The 18939-nt window shown below is 35.7% G+C and overlaps 1 protein-coding gene and 1 pseudogene across 3 annotated transcripts; both read right to left on the bottom strand.

Annotated features, from left to right (window-relative positions):
- Positions 1-121: 121 nt before the first annotated feature.
- Positions 122-18902, bottom strand: LOC108302380 (low-density lipoprotein receptor-related protein 1B-like). 3 transcript variants are annotated; one of them, XM_017525972.2, is made up of 6 exons: positions 18771-18902; positions 14751-14880; positions 4044-4170; positions 3758-3909; positions 3351-3462; positions 122-2262 (listed from the first exon to the last, which is right to left on the bottom strand). In XM_017525972.2, the coding sequence occupies exons 2-6, from the start codon at positions 14756-14758 to the stop codon at positions 2140-2142; spliced, it is 522 nt and encodes a 173-aa protein (XP_017381461.1). In that variant the 5' UTR covers positions 14759-14880; positions 18771-18902; the 3' UTR covers positions 122-2139. The 3 variants fall into 3 exon arrangements, with proteins under 3 accessions (XP_017381461.1, XP_017381459.1, XP_017381460.1); XM_017525970.2 differs by having other exon boundaries at positions 3338-3462; positions 18771-18901; XM_017525971.1 differs by lacking the exon at positions 18771-18902 and having other exon boundaries at positions 3338-3462; positions 14751-16062.
- On the bottom strand, positions 15925-18764 carry LOC108302379 (annotated as a pseudogene).
- Positions 18903-18939: the final 37 nt, after the last annotated feature.

Raw genomic sequence — 18939 nt, 5'->3', positions numbered from 1 at the left:
GTTTTAGTAGAGACGGGGTTTCACCATGTTGACCAGGATGGTCTCGATCTCTTGACCTCGTGATCCACCCGCCTCGGCCTCCCAAAGTGCTGGGATTACAGGTGTGAGCCACCGTGCCCGGCTAAACAGAACCTTCTAAGAAAAGTAATTACTTTTCAAAAATAATATAAAGAAAGCCTTGTTTTACAATGTTACAAATATATTAATATTTGTCTTACTAAAAGACAGCTGGATTTTCATATCTGCTTCTTTATCCTCTCTGTTGTGTTGTTTTTGTTGAAGTATATGAAGAAAATCCAGCCTTACACAGTTATGTAGATGGAAAAGAGAGGAGTGCTTAATATTAATAATAGCCTTTACAGATAACTGGGTATTCTTTTATACTACACCAACAAGTGACAAGTGGTTGTTACTTAAAGGTTAGTTGCAGTGTGGAATCTGAAAACCTAGTGATGAAGTTTTTATCCTCTATTACATTAAAATTCATTGACCTCTCTTGTACTTTAAATAAGTCATTTACTCATGCGTGATTTTATCACGTCATTTGAAAATACTGGTTCTCTAACAAGCATATCTTCTAAATGTTCACACATTTCATTATGTAATACTCCAAAATCACATGCATTAATATTACCAACATCTGACCAAAAAAGCCTGTAAATAATGAGAAGCTTTCAAGATTACTGTGGTGGATACAAGGCTTCTATTTTTCTAACTTTTACTTCAGAGTTTGGTTTCTACTATTTGCAACACATACAGTAGGTCATTTACATTGAAGTGACACACTCATTGCATTCATTCTTTCAAAAATGTCCACCACACACACAGGCTTGAATAGCTATAGTTTAGTTATCTAAATCTATATTTTTTATTAAAATTATTTAATAAACTACCTTATATTTTAGAATCGAACTAGGTACAGGCTTTCAAAACAATAAGATGAAACCTCATGTAATAAAATAAAAGCTTTGTAACATATAGTAAGAAAAAAGGCAGTTAGCTGAGTAATATATTTAGTATCATTCCACTTTTATAATTAAAAATGATACACATGCATACTTATCAAAATTCTGGGGGTATGCCACATGTCAGTTATGGGTAAGTAAATGGGATTGATGGTGGCAGAGATGAGGCAGGAATTTCATATTTAATCCATACTCTTTGAACACTCTACAACAAATTTATATATTATTTTGCAATTTAGAAAGCAAAGAAAAAATCTATCTCAGCATAGTAAAGTTGGAAAAGTGGGAAATATGCAAAAATAACACAAAGACACTGAGAAGAGAGAAGTTATGTGAGGATAAGAAGATGGTTTTTGTTAAAGTTGAATGACAGGAAAAGAGTTTTCCTAAATTATGTAAATAATCCACACCGAATATTATGCTTGAATAATTATGTCCATAAAAATATTAAAAATATTAGATCATTTCTATAATATTTTCTCAAGCTGCTATGTATTTATATTATATATATGCACACAAACTGATCTGTGATATTTGCTTGAGAAACTATGATTAACTGAATATTACTTGACAGATATTCTTAAAAATACAATTTCCCCCACTAGAAAAAAAATCAATCAGAATAGTTTTATGCTGAAAAAGTATTTTCCATTAATTTTAGTGCAGTTACTTATAAGAAACATGACAAAACATATTAAAAATTCCATGATTAGAAGCTAATAATCGTAGCTTACATGCCATACATGCTACCAGTTAATTGCTTCTTTGACATTTTAGGGTGGCCAAATGATAGAGTCACATTCATTCCTGAATATAAACTCTAGGAAAATGTAATTGTTACATGAAATTACCACCATTATTTCCCTGGTAATCTAAATGATACTCGTTTCCACCAAACTATTTAAAATTAAATTGCTGTACTTACTTTCAAAGATTACTTGTCTGTCTTCCCAGTTATCTTTAATAAGCTGTATATTTCCAAAGTGTGTATCACTGTAAAAGATTCAGTTGGTACGTATTCTTCTTTGATTATAGTCAAAAGCCAAGGCTATGACATTCTTGAAATAATGTGGATTCTCATACAGCCTTATTGGGGAATTTAAATTGGTTTCTTCAGAAAGATGTATACTTTTTAATATTGTTCTTCCTGAATAGAGCAAATAGCCTTCATGCATTAGGCAAGTAACTCCATCCTCTGCCAAATATCCATGGTCACAAGCACAAGTTCTCCAGGAATTTCCTTGATAAAGACAGAGTTGCTTACAGCCACCATTGTCCCTGGCACAAACATTGGTCCCTAAGGGAGAAAAAAAATATATACACATGTACATGTTTATGTTTTTCTTTTGTTTTTCAAACAAAATTCTCCACATAGAAATATTAAAACTTTGATATTGAATATTCTTTTTATTTTTAATGTAAGCTAGTCAACAACAAATTTTAAAAGACTGCTTTTTTAAAAAATCACAGCAGTTTAAAATCTTGGATTTCTTTACTTGGAAAATCATATTCTGTTTCACTCACCATCCAAGTAAATCATTACATTTTTTCCTTAATGGGTCAGTTAAGTATATAAATCTTTTTTGAAACTTCATCCTTAGATTATAATATTTCATATAGTGTTCATTCTAAACATGAATTAATTTAACCAAAAATAATGCACTGTTTTAAACTCTATGAGATATGTAAAGTATCAAAGAAATGCCTAACCTCCTAAATGTATTGAGCATACGTTCTTACACCAATTTTGAATGAAGATATAATATGCACTTAAGATTTCTTCATCAGACTAATTCTGCTCTGTGATTTCACTATTATTATTTCCAAGATTAATATATCTTCCTTTGATATAAAAAGTACAATTTATTTTAATGAAGGTAAACAAATGTAAACACCCAAATCATTGTCCTAAAAGTTTAAACTATTTTAAGGAAGTAATGACTTTGGAAATATTTTACACTAACAGTATCATCTTTGGGGACCATAAATATTTATATATAATATGATTCATATTTAAAAATTTTAACTTCCTTTTACTCTCTAATATCCTACTTATGTTTAATTTTTTAGCTAATCAATACATGTATCAATTTTTTCTGTACTCCTCAGCCAAAACCTGTAATCAAGATATGCCCAGTATGTAACATGTCCATGTACTTGTGCTGCCCTGGGCAAATATGCCTTTGTATGAACTAAGACATATTTATTGTATTAGGCTACTATATGATACTTGCAGAAAATCAGATATAAATAAAATAAGATTTTGAGACTTTAGACTCACATAAGAATTTCTAAGATTGACAAATGCTTTTAAAAAGTGGAGAGAAATCACATAAAGTGTACGTATTATATATTCTTTTAAGAGTGCTGACATTTCTCTCTTACTCGGTTAAAGATTTTAACCGCCTTCAGGTTGACTCCAAGGCCAGTTCTCACGGTTACCGTTTCTGTGGCATCATTCCTGTGACCCCTTCTGACAGACCTTTCTGCATGTGCTCTGCCAAAAAGTTAAACATACATGATCAACAATCTTTGACTAATTAAAATCAAGCCAGTTACCTAGCTGAAGATAACAGACGGGCCAACAGAAGGAAAAGAAACCAACTTTAGTCTGTGACACTGAAACTCTTGAGCTTGGAATAGCAAGAATGCCTGCCTTTTCTGTGGAAATTACATGGCTTTGTGAGATCCTTTTTGTTACCTTGCTAAGAAATGGCAAATCCTACAAGGGTAAAGCAACTGGCACTGAAATAATATTTTGAGACTCTAATATTCATGAAAAAATAAATTACCTGTCAGACCAGTAGATGTAAGACCCAAAGACTGCAACGGAAAACATATCCACATTGCTCCCTGACAGCATCGTCTCACGATTCCCTCCAGTCTCAAGGTCGATTCTCTCTATCTTGTCTGTGCAAGCATCACACCAGTACAATTTATTTTCCTAAATATCGATTGAAAAGTAATGTTACAGACTATTTTTGATTATTTTATTAAGAAAATAAAGGAACACTAAACGTGGGTTAATAAAAGTTGTCAGTTAATGCACTTGAAGTACTTAAAAGAAATCCAACAGACCTCATAGTCGATGGAGATGCCATTTGGCCATGCTATTTCCATGTTTACGAGGATGACCTTCTCTGAGCCATTCAAGCGAGTCTTTCCAATACAGGGCATTTGTCCCCATTCAGTCCAGAACATGAGGCTGAAATTACATTGTTAATTTGTGGTGTTTCTGTATAGTTATTTGTAGTATGAAGAACTATACAAAAAGACATTATTACCAATAATAGCGGTAACATTCACACTAGAATAAAAATAATACATTTCAGAAATTGATGTACAGTATGTTTATGTTTCCAATAAAATAATTTTATTATAAAAAATAGTTAAATAGTCACAGATAGCATTGGATGCACTCAACATCCTACCAAAATACCTTTCGTACATTCTATTTCCTGTCTCAAATGCTCTTCTTCAACCTTTTTGCCTAATTACCTCCCACTTTTCACATCACAGTTATTTTTTTCCAGAAGTCTTCTGGGTCTTCCCTAATTACTGCACCATGTACTCTGCTTCATAACACAGGTTAGAAGAGCAAATTTCCACTTGTATTTCCTCACATTATCATTTGTTATTAATTTTTTTTGCCCCTATGAAACTGTAAGCTCAACAAGGACAGTGATCACTTCTCTTTTTTTTTTTAAATTCACGTTGCTCCTTCAGCACCAGGTAATTAGAAATTTAGTGGTAAATACACATTTAATTTATGAATTTATACATGAATGCATCATAACTTTCTAATTTGTCCACTTAGATTGCTAAATGTAACTATTCTAGTTTGTATCTTATCTTGTGAAGTCATCCTAAAATATAGTTTTATGCAAAAGCAAAAATTCTTACTTTAGTAATCTTATAAAACAAAATGTAATGGAGGAGGAGTGTGGAAGAAAATATAATGCAGAAAGAACACACAGAGTATGCCAAAATAAAACAACATGTCATAAAATATAATGTAGAAAAACAGAATGTATATAATCCATGTATTTCACTCATTCATTCAAAAAGTTCAATATTTATAGGACTACACAGAAATCCATGCTTTTAGATAAATATAATTCCTTCTTAATTTGAAGTTGCATCTTTTGAAGTATTTATCCAACTATCAGATATCAGCAGTGAATGAAGTTTTTTAAAATATGGCAAGCATTGATTCAAAAACTGGGTACAGATTTCCTCATTTTAAAAAATTATTTAAATTATTATTATTATTTAACGGGTATATTGCACCTAGATAGTGAAAATAGTACCTAATGGGTAGTTTTCCCCCCAAGTAGTCCACAGTGTCTATTGCTCCCATGTTTATGTTCATGTGTGCTCAATGCTTAGCTCCCACTTATAAGAGAGAACACACAACATTTGCTTTCCTGTTCCTGCATCAATTCATTTAGGTTTATGGCCTCCAGCTCCAGCCATGTTGCTGCAAAGGGGATGATTTCATTCTTTTTATTGCTTCATAGAATTCCATACTATATGTGTACCTTTTCTTTATCCAATCTACCATTGATGGACACCTAGGTTGAGTTCATGTTTTTGCAAATGTGAAAAGCAGGGTGATGAACATATGAGTGCATGTGTCTTTTTGGTATAATGATCCATTTTCCTTTGGGTATATACCCAGTAATGGGATTATTTGAACGGTAGCTCTGTTTTAAGTTCCTCGTGAAATCTCCAAGTTGCTTTCCACAGTGGCTGAACTAATTTACATCCTCACCAACAGTGTATAAGTGTCCCCTTTTTCCTGCAGCCTCATGAGAATGTTTGAATAATATATGTGAATAGTCATGTAAGAATCAGGTTACATACAGAAAAAGTTAAAGACGTATTTTGTTTATATTCAATAGAGTTATTTAAGTACAAATTGCTACTTAAACTACATAAAATATATGTATTATTTACATATATTGTTTTAATAGTTGACCTTTTTTTCTTGAAAATGCTGTGTAAAATAAACATGTTAGAGTTTTCCAGACAAACAAAATGAGGTATGGCTACAATCTCAATCCTATTAATCCTGAAGAAATTTTCATTCATATTTACAAGCTTTATAAATCAGAAAGGAAAAAATTTTGTAGCATCAAAGCCAACTAACATTTTGTTGGTAAGATATTATTAAGGAGCCGGGCGCGGTGGCTCAAGCCTGTAATCCCAGCACTTTGGGAGGCCGAGGCGGGTGGATCACGAGGTCAAGAGATCCAGACCATCCTGGTCAACATGGTGAAACCCTGTCTCTACTAAAAATACAAAAACATTAGCTGGGCATGGTGGTGCGTGCCTGTAATCCCAGCTACTCAGGAGGCTGAGGCAGGAGAATTGCCTGAACCCAGGAGGCGGAGGTTGCGGTGAGCCGAGATCGCGCCATTGCACTCCAGCCTGGGTAACAAGAGCAAAACTCCGTCTCAAAAAAAAAAAAAAAAAGATATTATTAAGGAAGGCATTTAAAAATTGGCCAGGTGTGGTGGCTCACGCCTGTGATCTCAGCACTTTGGGAGGCTGAGACAGGTGGATCACAAGGTCAAGAGATCGAGACCACTAGCCAACATGGTGAAACCCCGTCTTACTAAACATACAAAAAAATTAGTTGGGCGTGGTGGCGCGTGCCTGTAGTCCCAGCTACTCAGGAGGCTGCGGCAGGAGAATTGCTTGAGCCCGGGAGGTGGAGGTTGCAGTGAGCCGAGGTCGAGCCACTGAACTCCAGCCCAGCGCCTGGTGACAGAGTGAAAAAATAAAAAAAAAAAAAAAAAAAAAAAAAAAAAAAAAAAAAAAAAAAAAAAACCTACACGTTTATTAAAGTCAAGATGTTTAAGACTTTAAGTTATGCTCTCACTGAATGAAAAATATTATTTAAAATAAAATAACTAACTGGCAGATAAAATGTATTGCTACACTTAACGTTTTAAGGAAAAATATGTTTTAAAATGGCAGGTGATATATGGTGAAGGAGGCAATGTGAGACAAGGACAGAAGTGTCCTAACTCATCTAATCAGATTCTTGTTATCTATTTTTAACATACTCCAAAGTTCAAACAAGAAAAGAAATGTATACAGTAAACATTTTACTTAATATTAATCTATTTGCAAACGCACTAATAAAAATATTATTTTCAGTGAACAGACCAAATAAACTAATTATAAGTTGGTGCACAAAAAATGTGGGTTTTGCTATTAAAAGTAATGACAAAAATCACAATTACTTGGGCACCAACTAGCCTACTTAGCCCTAATTCTCACAGCTATGGTAATTATGGATTAGGAAGTAAAGGATCCACAGTCCACATGGCCAATAACAGGTCAAGCCGAGAACCACACTTAGGCTTTACTAATCCAAGCCTATATTGTCTTCCCTAGAATATGTTTCCTCACCAAATAGAAAGATAATACAGCAATATATAATGATATTATATCAAAGATTATTTTTTATTAGCTATAAGAAGTATAAGAAATCTCCATATTTGAAACCACAAAATAAAGCACAAAAAATGTCTTAGCATTAAGAAAGACGTCTCTTTTTTTCCAAGTAATCCTTATCCATTTTAAATGTGATACTTCCATGCTGAGATGAATGTAAAAAATTATGTATAAAATGATGCTAAGTAAAAGTATTTTTAAGACAGAATTTACACAAGTTTTTTTTCTGTGGAAAACAGTAATAATTGGATAAACTACCATTATACATGAAGCCAAATCTTACTGTGTAGGAATCATTTGACAGTTAAATAATTTATCAACTTAATAAAAGTAAAAGGTTTTAAATCTATCAAAATTAAGCAAACATTTTATGTCAACAAAAAAATGATTTATTTGCTCCTTAAACTGAAATTGAAAGTAAAGAAATGAATAGAATTTGCACCTTAAAATCTTTGGGGATTATAAACCAAACGTAGATAAAGAACCCTCTCCAAGCTTGTAAAACTGGAGGGAGAGACTTGTAATTTAAAATAATAATTCACACAGATGCACCTGATATATCATTAATGAACATAGATTCTTCATATCTAAATCTGGTCTTTAGTAGTAGGAAGAAATGAAAATATTTGTTCCTGGTTTTTGAAACCCTACTGATAGTAACATTGAGTGATAAAATTACTATTGATTCTGAATCTATTTGAGTTCAAATTTTGCAATTGTGAAGTATGTGTTTACTATATGATAGAGCCAAGAAAACTAACTGTAGAGTGTCAACTTGGTACATCTAGCCCTGAAAATACTTTCTCAAGTCCAGAAATTATTAGAATTGTCCAAACTAATGCTACTTTGTATAATAAAATAATAAAGTAGCATTTGTTAAACTAAACCGAAAACTTATTTATTTAAGTAAGATTGCACTTAAAGAATTTAAAAACATAAAGTTTTAAAAGGGACATTAAAAAGTGGCTTTTAGAATTACAGAAATTCTATCAAAAACTGTCATAATACAAATATTCTATTGTTTTAATTAGACTACAACAGTTTTGCTCAGGAAAACAATGCAATGAACACATATCATGAGTTAATTTCCAACTAATTATTGACATTTGGATAATAAATAAAAAGATCACATTTGGTAGTACTAGAATGCCTAAAGGCCTAGCAGACTCTTAATGGACCCTGAATGTTCAATGTATTTACCATATGGCAACTGTACAAATTGGCATCAGAATTAGTTTAGATATGGGTAGACGTTTCCGAAAAAACTTTTGTCTTTTCTGTCACAGGTAGTTAAATTCAAGCTGAAAAATATACTTCAAATTATTATAAATGCCCATAAATAAACTTGAGAAAGTTAACACTGGTGACAAAGCTATGATTTTTGTGAGAGAAGAATAATGGAGTGTAAGAAAAAAAATTAATCTAATTGTGAAAGGGAAACAGTATTAAATGTTATCCTTATACTCCAGATATATGAACAGTTGTCAAAAGCAAAACGAATTGGAATTAATCATTTTCTCTGGATTTAAAATTCTCTCCTTTGACTGCTAAGCTGTTTCCCTGGAGCTCAACTTTGAGTTGCAATTTTTACAATAAATGTGCCATTTCTTCCTACTTTTTTGCCTTCCCTAAGTATGATTTAGATCCTTTGTCACATATGATAAAGAAAACCTGAGATAACCAAAAAATGTTCATGCTGGCATAAAAATGAAGATCAGGTAATTCTCTTATGTCAGCAGTTGGCCTTGGTCAAGAAGAGAATCGAGAATGTCACTGTGTCCTCTGCTAGCATGGGGCTCAACAGTGGGTTATCCTATCTGCAAAAAGTAAAAGAAACAAAAAAGAAAGCAAAGTAAAAACCCTAAAGACAAACAATAGTAGGTAGCTTTTACATTAGCATATGCTTTTAATTTGACAAAAGATGCTTATAATTTCCAATCTTACAGATGCAGTAGAATTGCTTAAAATTCATACAAACTGAATGTCTTATAGGTCAACATGTTCATGGCTCCATCTTCAGATCATAAGTAAAATAAGATAACATTGTAAAAGTTTGAATATATTTTATGAGTAAATGATTGGACATTTTTTATCCCCTGAGGAATAAATGAAATGTCTGTAGGACTTTCTCTTTTCCTGTGAGACTTTCTTCACATTTTCTTTTTTTTCTTTTATGTCAAGTTTTGTTTGAGAAAGTATTATAGGCCTATCCCAAATAATTTTTCATGTTTTAAATATGTTGCTATTTATGAAAGAATCCTGTAATATAAAAAGCACTCAATCACAGGTAGCAGAACCCTGTGCTAAAAGGATGAAAATACAGAACCAGTCTACCCTTGGACACTGTTGCACTTTTCAAAGTTTTTGTTGTTATTGCTGGTTTTGTGGTTGATTCTCAAACTTATTCTTGCACTGAACTCATGCACTCATCAACAAATATTTAATTAGGTATCTATTATGTGCTGGGAGTTGATGATACAAAATAAAGTGGATTTAGGTACCTCATAAAGCTAATTGTTTAATAGCAGAGGCAAATGTGTAAATAAGTGTCTGAGAAAGATGCTGATTAGAAATACTTAAAATTTGTTAGTCTCTTTAAGTCATAAATGTAGGGGCTTCAACAATGAAAATGTTGCAGTGTTGTGGTGAGAAATGTGTCTTTCCTGTCAACAACTTTAGAAATATATATATTTTTTTCTTTTAGGCCAAATAAAGATATAGGTCATTTGAGTTATTCTTTCTATTTAAGCTTCAACATTATTTAACTTATTTTTTAATTTGTCTCTTTCTTGGTCTGCTATTCTTAAGTTTACAGTTGAGACTTTTTTGATTCACTACATTGTAATTTTGAGTAATTATATTGGACAATTACTATGTATATGGATAGCACACACTGGAGAAGCAACAATTATTCACAAATAAAACAATATATATATATGCATATATATACACACATACATAATATTCCATAGCACATTACATTTATTATATCATATTGTAGTTAATTTATCATTTTATATATGTATTTACACCCTGCCTTATTACTCATCTTCTCATTTAAACAAATAACATGCACATGTACATATATATATAAATTAGCTTGTTCACATTTATCATTTTCTTGCATAGATCATGTTTATGCACTTTTGTATATTCAATGTATATTTGATATTTTCCTATAACTATAAACTTGCCAATATCTAACATCTAGCCACCTAGAGCCTACACTTCTAGAGCTCATGAGCTGACTTAGAATTATCAAAATATTACAAAGAAGTTTTAAATGTGTTTCATGACTTGCAATCTGTCTTATCCAACATTATTCCTATGGTAAATCGAATTTATTCAATTTCCTTTATATATGTGTTGCCTTGCTTTAAGATGCAAAATATACTTTAAGAGATGCTATTAAACTCTACTACACTGTTGTTATCTTAACAGGTGTTAAACTGTCCGCCAAGACCTTTTACATATTGGTGAGCATACTGTAAAAGCATATACAAAATCAAAGACCATATGACAATATGTACTTACAGAACAGCAAGATCCCATGTCAATATGATATTTGCCATGGAAAGAGAAACTTTTCAGCACATTATTTACAGTCACAGAAATATACAGCTAAGTTAAGAGAGGCAACATACATCCTGGTGCTTAAAAGGAAATGAAACAAAATCACAATATGTATGTTTCCTTTAGAGATTATATACCATGGGAACTTAACCAAAATTTTTACCATCATAAGTGACTTCCTACATGTCTTTTGTTGTTAGTGTTAAATGACTTTTTAGCATGAAGAAAATTATTACACTTCAATTTTTACACAGTGATGCCAGAAATAGGAGGAGGAGGAGGAGGAGGAAGAGAAGGAGGGGGAGAAGGAAGATGAGGAGAAGAGTAGTCAATGACGGATGAAAGAAACTGACTTTTTAAGCTAAACTTTAAAAATCAACTTCTTTCATTCATCGTTGATGTACATGATTCCTATTTTGCATTTGGCTACATTTTTAAAAAGCTCAAGTCTCTATTGTTCAAAAACAGGATTCATGCCCTCTTTTCAAGGCATGTTTAAATTTTGAATTCAGCTAATTCACTCCATTATGGTTCACACTTTCCCTTGGCAATACCATCTGCCATGTTTTAGCTTCAAACAGAATATTAAAGTACTGTACTGTATTCCTATAATATAAATTTTGACACTTAAATGTCTATGTAATATTACCTGGAAATCAATGTTTGAATAATTTTACAAGACTCTTCATTTTTAAGCCTTTTATTGTCTCTCTAAATTCAAGACAATAAACACATGAAAAAGTATAAGGAGACATGTATCTATAATAATTCCAGGCAGTAATAAATATTTCCTGGAAATAAGAAGCTTAACATTTAAATGAATGTATCTGCTCTTAACTATGATAATGGCAAAAAAATTATCCATGTGATATAATTAATATTTTTTAAATGCTTTCGAGAAGAAATAAAGGTGTACAGAAAAATAATATTTAAATATTTCTACATATGTCAAAGATTTCTTGTATTGTGGACCCAAATATAATTTTGCTTTTGAGGACTCAAAATTAAGAAATTAAAAATATTTACTGAGATCCTCCTGCTGAGTCAGTGCTAAGCTTATAGTTGCAATGGAGGGAAATAAAAAGCTGACAAATATCTGGAGCAAAGAAATGAGAAGACTTGTGACAGATGGAAATAGGTGATGAAAAAATACTGGAAAATCTAAAGTTTCAACCTCTTTTGTGGTAACAGAAAAAGAGATCCCATATTTAAGAAAGGAAGGCAGCATATGAGAGGTAGGAGGACATGTTAAGTTTTAGTGACAGACATTCAAATAAATAACCCTAAAGGATATCAGAAATATAAATAAAGGGATAAAGATGATATTTTATAACTATTTTACATGTATTTATTTATATTTTTTAATTCACTATATTTGCATGATTTACATAAAATCGTAAGATTAAATGAGTTTAAAAAATAAATATAAAAGAGAGAATGGCATACAAAGCCTTAAATGAGAAGAAAGAGAATCAAATATAATGCTCACAGAAGCTATAAAAGGGGCCTCAGATAAAGCCAGAAAATGCAGGGTCAGAGAAGGCTAAAGAAAAAAATGAATTCTTGAATGGACTATCAATGAAGAAAACTGTCCCAGAGAAGGCAAATGGTATAAAACCTGCAAAAAATATAAAATATTAATCTCTGGATTTGACTGCAAATAAATCTAGAAATTCCTGTATACTAACAAGCTGAAACTGATTTTAGGAGTTCAATGATGAGACAATAGATATATATCATTATTCTGAGAAGTTGAGAAGAAAACATGTGGAAAGTAATGACATTAGTAATGTGTTTTCTAACGAGAAGGACCTGAAAGCAAAAGGGAAAGGCTTCATTGAAAGGAACAAGTTAAGGATGATGAAATAGAAGAGAATGGTTTTTGCATGAAATGTCTGAGGAGACATTTGTATGCAGAATAAAAGTAGAGAAGTCATTTTAAGGAAGAAAGAAACCTTTCTCCAAGGCTATACTCACTTCAACATTTACAGCATGTTCCATTTTCCTTTACCGCGTTATCACCTATCACAATTACACACCATTTATTTATTGCTTTACCACTGGCTGGCAGCTTTTTCATCTTCTCCCTCCACTGCTGACATTCTATGGAACTTTATAACGTATGAACACCCCAGCTCATAGTACATCATTTTTATTGCTCCAGGGACCTACCTAGAATCACCCTCTCTTAATTAATAGAGCTGTGTTGACCACTCATGCCAGCTGTACCTTATCTCTCTACTCTTAACCTGATCTACTCTTGATTTCCCACTACAGTTATTGATCGACTTACGACCTATGCAACTTAACGACTATTCGACTTTACGACCACAATCGCTAGCCACGACTGCTCTGCGTCTGGCAGCGCAAACGTTGCCCAGCTGGGCTTACGACAGTGCGGACCAGCTTCCGGCAGCACTACCATCTCTGCGTGCACCATTTCAACTGTTATCCCAGACTTGGTACAGCAATTTGTGTTTTGTGCCTTGGATATTTTTCATCAAACCCCTCCCAATAAACTTCTTATACATTTCGAAGCAATGGACCCAAACATCGAACGATCTGCAAGGATTGAACAGATGGCGCACGATGTGTTTCGTCCGTATCGTGAAATTTATGAAGAAAAAAAGAAACATACAAATCAGACAAAGCTCACCATGTTTCTGAAAAAACCAACACTGGTAACCCCAACTGTTGCCTCAGATGACAACATCAATGATCCGCAGCCAAGCACCAGCGGCCAGTAAAATGTTTTGTACGTTTATATATTGTGATATGTTTTGCAATTGGGAAAATGTTTCCTATGGTATTTTTTACACCTGTATTTTGTAATTTTGTATGTTTTTTTCCCATTTATTTATTTTATTGCATTTTAGGCAATATTAAACCCGTTGTACTGGTAATGCAGTGTTTTACTTAAACCTGATGAATGTAAAAATAAGAAACAAAATGGTGTAGAGATGATACAAATGGCATAAAATGAACAAAGAAAATTATGATATATAACAGTAATGAAAGAAAATTATGATAAAATATGACTTAAAGATTTTTATAACATCATTTCCCAGTACTGTACATATAGCCTACTCAACTTATGACCAAATCGTGTTACGACCGGTCTGTCAGAACCAATCATGGTGGTAAGTCGAGCACTAGCTTTATGTATATATTTCTCAAATAAGATTGGAGCATTTTAAAGATAAAATTAAGCTATGATCATTAGATACAAAAGATCATTCTAAGACCAAAGGTCTTTGGACTAATAGAACTAGAAACTGCAAAACAAGGAACAGGATGACAAATCTCTTAGGTACCAGTTCTCTTACAGAGAAGGAGAGGCCTCACATTCTCTCTAGTGCTTTCTCTAAAGCGGTCTAAAGTAAACATTGCTTAGTTCAAATTCTACATTAATTCCAGCTCAGTCAAGCACTGCTTTTTACTACAATTTTTGCCTATTCAAGTTGAAGGTAGCTTCTACCAGATTTGGTTAAAGTTTTGATAATAAAGTGCAGTGACTAAAATTACTAAAAAAATAGAATCTCTCATAAGGCAGAAAATGATATTTTAAATATTTCAAATATATTAAAATCTTACATACGTGAGACTAAACGGTATATCATTTTCTAACAACTAGTTAATACTTTTTCTAGTATCTAATTGATTTTGGTTGTCTAAAATCTGCATGGTATGTAACGATGAATGAAGTAAATGAACCAGAGGCAAAAGTTTTTTATGAACTCATACCTTGACATGACATGTAGTTCTTTTGGAGATAATATCCCACTGTACACTTACAAGTCCTTGTAGTTTCAGATGTTGGTAAACAAAGTTGAGAGCATCCACCATTATGTATTTGGTTGGCAGGAATTGCTACCTGCATAAAATTAAAACAAAACAAATTTCTTTGATACAATTATGAAAATAAAGTTTTATTTAATATTAATAATTTGGCAAATATGTATGCTATTGATTTCTAAATGCAGCTGTTTCATATTGGTTAGGATTGCATTTTATTCTCTTGAATAATTTAAAGTGATAAATTATGGCTGAATTTTGCCCTTTCAAAAAAGTCAGCAGAGATACACAAGAAAATTAATTGTTACAACAAAGCAAAAGGAAACTGGTTTGTCATAAACATTGTCATAGACCTTTGTAATATTTTGAGATCAGAGAAACCAAAATCTTTTGTTCTTTTGATTTTTAACGTTAACTTCAACTCTACAATTATTTCCTTTGCAAGACTATTTTATCCAAATGTGTCACATAAATAGCTGTTAAATTATTACTAACCACTAAAACATTATGCCTCTAAAAGAGGGTATCTGTGTATATATGTATTCAATTAATTTTTTAAAGCAAGGAAATAAATTTTCCCATTCATAGGAACATAATTCTCCAAAAATATATGAAAAACACAGCCATGAGAGTCATCTTATTAATTGGCATGTTAATTCCTCTTATTTCTGTATAGTAACAATGACAAATATTAGGTAATCACAGGTAGACATTCTAGAATCCCTACTAAAAATGTCTCATTGAATTTACTAGGCCCAATGTGTTAATTAATGCTGGTAGTGTGAAGTTAAGTAATTTACAATCTTACTCGGAAAGTTCATTAAATATCTCATTTTTACAACATTTTTATTATTCTAGAGCATGCAATGCCATGTTCAAGCACTGATATGAAGTGCAATAAATCCAGTGAGAATGACAAAGCATGATGAAAGCTCTATATGAAAGTTCTCTGTGAAAATTTCAAAATACCAAAGCAGCTCATTACTTCTCGTTTTCTGAATTCAAAATAGTCTGACAGGATTTAATAGTTCAATCGAACCTGCCATGAGTTCTGTCATTTTTCAAGTGTGAAATACTACCAACTTGGATGATTTCTCATCAGGAGATCTACCATATTCTCTGCTTATGTCCTGTAGCCACCAGTTCGGCCATTGCTGAAGTCCATTTTATGCATGGCCACATAACAGCCCTGAACTTTTTAAATGATTATGTTTATCTTATATAAACTAATAAAAATTAACTGATTCATTCCCATGTTTTTTCCAAGCTGACATACACATTAAAATGAAATTTCATTTCTGTCATTTTCAGATAATGAAATAATTATATTTGTAGATTTATAATAATAATTTTTTTTTTAATTTAGACGGAGTCTCATTCTGTCACCCAGGCTGGAGTGCAGCGGCACAATCTCAGCTCACTGCAACCTCCACCTCCTGGGTTCAAGAGAATCTCCTGCCTCAGCCTCCCAGGTAGCTGGGATTTCAGGTGCATGCCCCCATGCCCAGCTAACATTTGTATTTTTTAGTAGAGATGGGGTTTCACCATGTTGGCCAGGCTGCTCTCGAACTCCTGACTTCCAGTGATCTGCCTGCCTCAGCCTCCCAAAGTGCTGGGATTACAAGCGTGAGTCACCACACTCAGCTTAAATTTTTAATAATTCTATACTGGCAATATACATATTTCAGTTTGTAGAAAGCATGGATATATTAATGTAATGCCAATCTTTTAGAGAGACGTATTTAGATGCAGATGTATTTCAACTACCAAGGCTGAAAGGCTTGAGAGAGACGGGCAGATGATACTTAACTATAAAGCATGAAGGAACAACACTTTGAGAAAAAGAGGAATAAGGGAATTGAAGAGGCTAGGTGCAGTGGCTCACGCCTGTAATCGCAGCACTTTGGGAGGTCAAGGCAGGCAGATCTGAGGCCAGGAGTTCTGAGTCCAGCCTGTCATGAAACCCCGTCTCTGTACTACAGACAGAATACTCATTCTGAAAGGCACATTGATCTATCCCATTCAACTCCAACAATTTCATATGTCTTTTTGGGCAATCGTTATTTAATCCTGCTTTACCCATCTCTCAATCTCATTCCTTTATCTTTATTCCGCTTTCTGAAACTCTACTTGGATTCTCTTAGAATCGGGGTTTTACCACCCACAGACTTGTAGGTTTTACTTTCCTGAATGTCTCATGTCAAAATCTTTGTATGAATCATATACTCCGCCTACTCTGCTTCAAATATTCCTTCTTCCTTTTCTCAACCACCCCTAACAAATGACCACATATCTTCTTTCTTTTAGTCTTAAATATAAGGCTTAAATATATATAAGCATACTTTTGTTGTGCTTCCCTTTATTCACAGCTATCCAAAGCTTCACAGATACTGCTTTTCAAAGAATGAATTGAAGGTTTGTGGCAACCCTCCATTGAGCAAGTCCACTGGCACCACTCTTCTAACGGCACATGCTCACTTTGTGTCTGTGTCACATTCTGGTAACTCTTGCGGTGTTACAAACTTTATTATTATGATATCTGCTATGGTGATCTGTCATCAGTGATCTTTGAGGTTACTATTATATTTATTTTGGTGCACCACAAAACATGGCCATATAAGACAGCAAATTTAATAAATATTGTGTGTACTCTGACTGCTCCACTGACCAGCCTTTCCCCTTCTCTCTCCCTCTCTTCCGGCTTCGCTATTTCCTACAACACGATAATAATCAAATTATACCGGTTAATAACCCCACAATGGCTTCTATGTACTCAAGTGAAAGGAAGAATTGCATGTCTCTCACTTGAAATCAAAGGCTAGAAAGCGAGTGAGGAAGGCATGTAAAAGGCCAAGACAGGCAGAGAGAGGCTGAAAGCTAAGCTTCCTGTCCAGTTAGCTAAGTTGTGAATGCAAAGGAAAAGTTGTTGCAGAAAATTAAAAGCGCTACTCCACTCCTGCTCCAAGGGCTCCAGGGGCCGGCGGACGGCGGTGGCGCGGCGGGCACCTCCTCGGCGTCGGGGCTCCGCAGACGCCGGCCGGAGCGCGACAGGGGCTTCAGGGGCAGGGAGCGGCCCGGGCCCTGGCCGGACTCCTCCACCGAGAGCCGCCTCGGCAGCAGAGGGCAGCGCCGCGGGCTCGGCTCCTCCGACAGCTGCGGCGCAGGCAGCTCCTCCTCCCCGTTGAGGAGCGTGGCGGGGCACCGGACGCAGCTCACCGGCAGCTTGCGGGGCTTCTGCGGCGCCGGCCCTTTCGCTGTCCCGGCCCGGGCTCCGGGTCTGGCGGATCAGCGCAGGGCGCCAACGCCTCCGACGGAGACCTAGGCGGTGGGGCCGCGTCTGCGGAGGGTCCCTCGGGGGCCTGGGCTAGCACCAGGGCTGGAAGCCGGGGGTCGGCCGACCGCTCCCGGGAGGGCTGAGCGGGCTCGGAGGCCGGCGCCCCGGGGGTGTCCTGTGTCTCTGTTGGCGGACCTGGGTCCCCTGGCGGCTCCAACGGCCGCGGCGCGGAGACCAATGGCGGCGATCCTGGGGCAGAGACGTCCTCCGGCAAGACGACAGGGGACTTCGACGGCTAGGCCCCTGCCCCGGGGGCGCTGGAGGGCGGGGGCTCGGGCTCCGGGGGCCGCGGGTTCTTCCTCAGCCCCACGAACTTGACGCCGTAGAGCTCCTTCACCACCGCCACGTCGTTGACGAGCTGCTTGGAGCGGTCCCTACGGGCGGCGCGGTCCCGCGGGTCGCCGGCATCCAGCAGCGACTTGAAGCGGCTCAGCAGCTCGGAGCCGCGCACCTTCCCGCCGCGCTCCTGCAGGAAGCCCCGCACCGCCCCCTGGCTCACCCCGGCAGCCGCAGTGGCGGACGCGGATGCCAGCGCCATGAGGGGGCCCTGGGTTCCTGGCTGCCGGGGCGGGTGGGCGCCGTGTTGCCGCGGGACGCGCGGGAGCGGGGGTTCCGCGAGGCGGGGCCGCACTCACCTGTACCTGCACTGCGGTGGGCCGGGCGTGTCCCCGAAGCTGGACTTCGGTCACACCGGTGCCTCTGGGCCTGGGCGTCGCGCGGGTGCCGTGGGGAACGCCCACCCCCAGCGCCCCGCCGGGCCGGCCTTCTGAGCAGGTTTCAGCCTTTGTGTTCTGTCCAATGGGC

Source organism: Cebus imitator, unplaced genomic scaffold, assembly GCF_001604975.1.
Source record: "Cebus imitator isolate Cc_AM_T3 unplaced genomic scaffold, Cebus_imitator-1.0 Scaffold40, whole genome shotgun sequence".
Lineage (NCBI taxonomy): Eukaryota > Metazoa > Chordata > Mammalia > Primates > Cebidae > Cebus > Cebus imitator.
The sequence above is the reverse complement of the archived record's forward strand: the minus strand, read 5'-3'. Positions and strand labels throughout refer to the sequence as shown.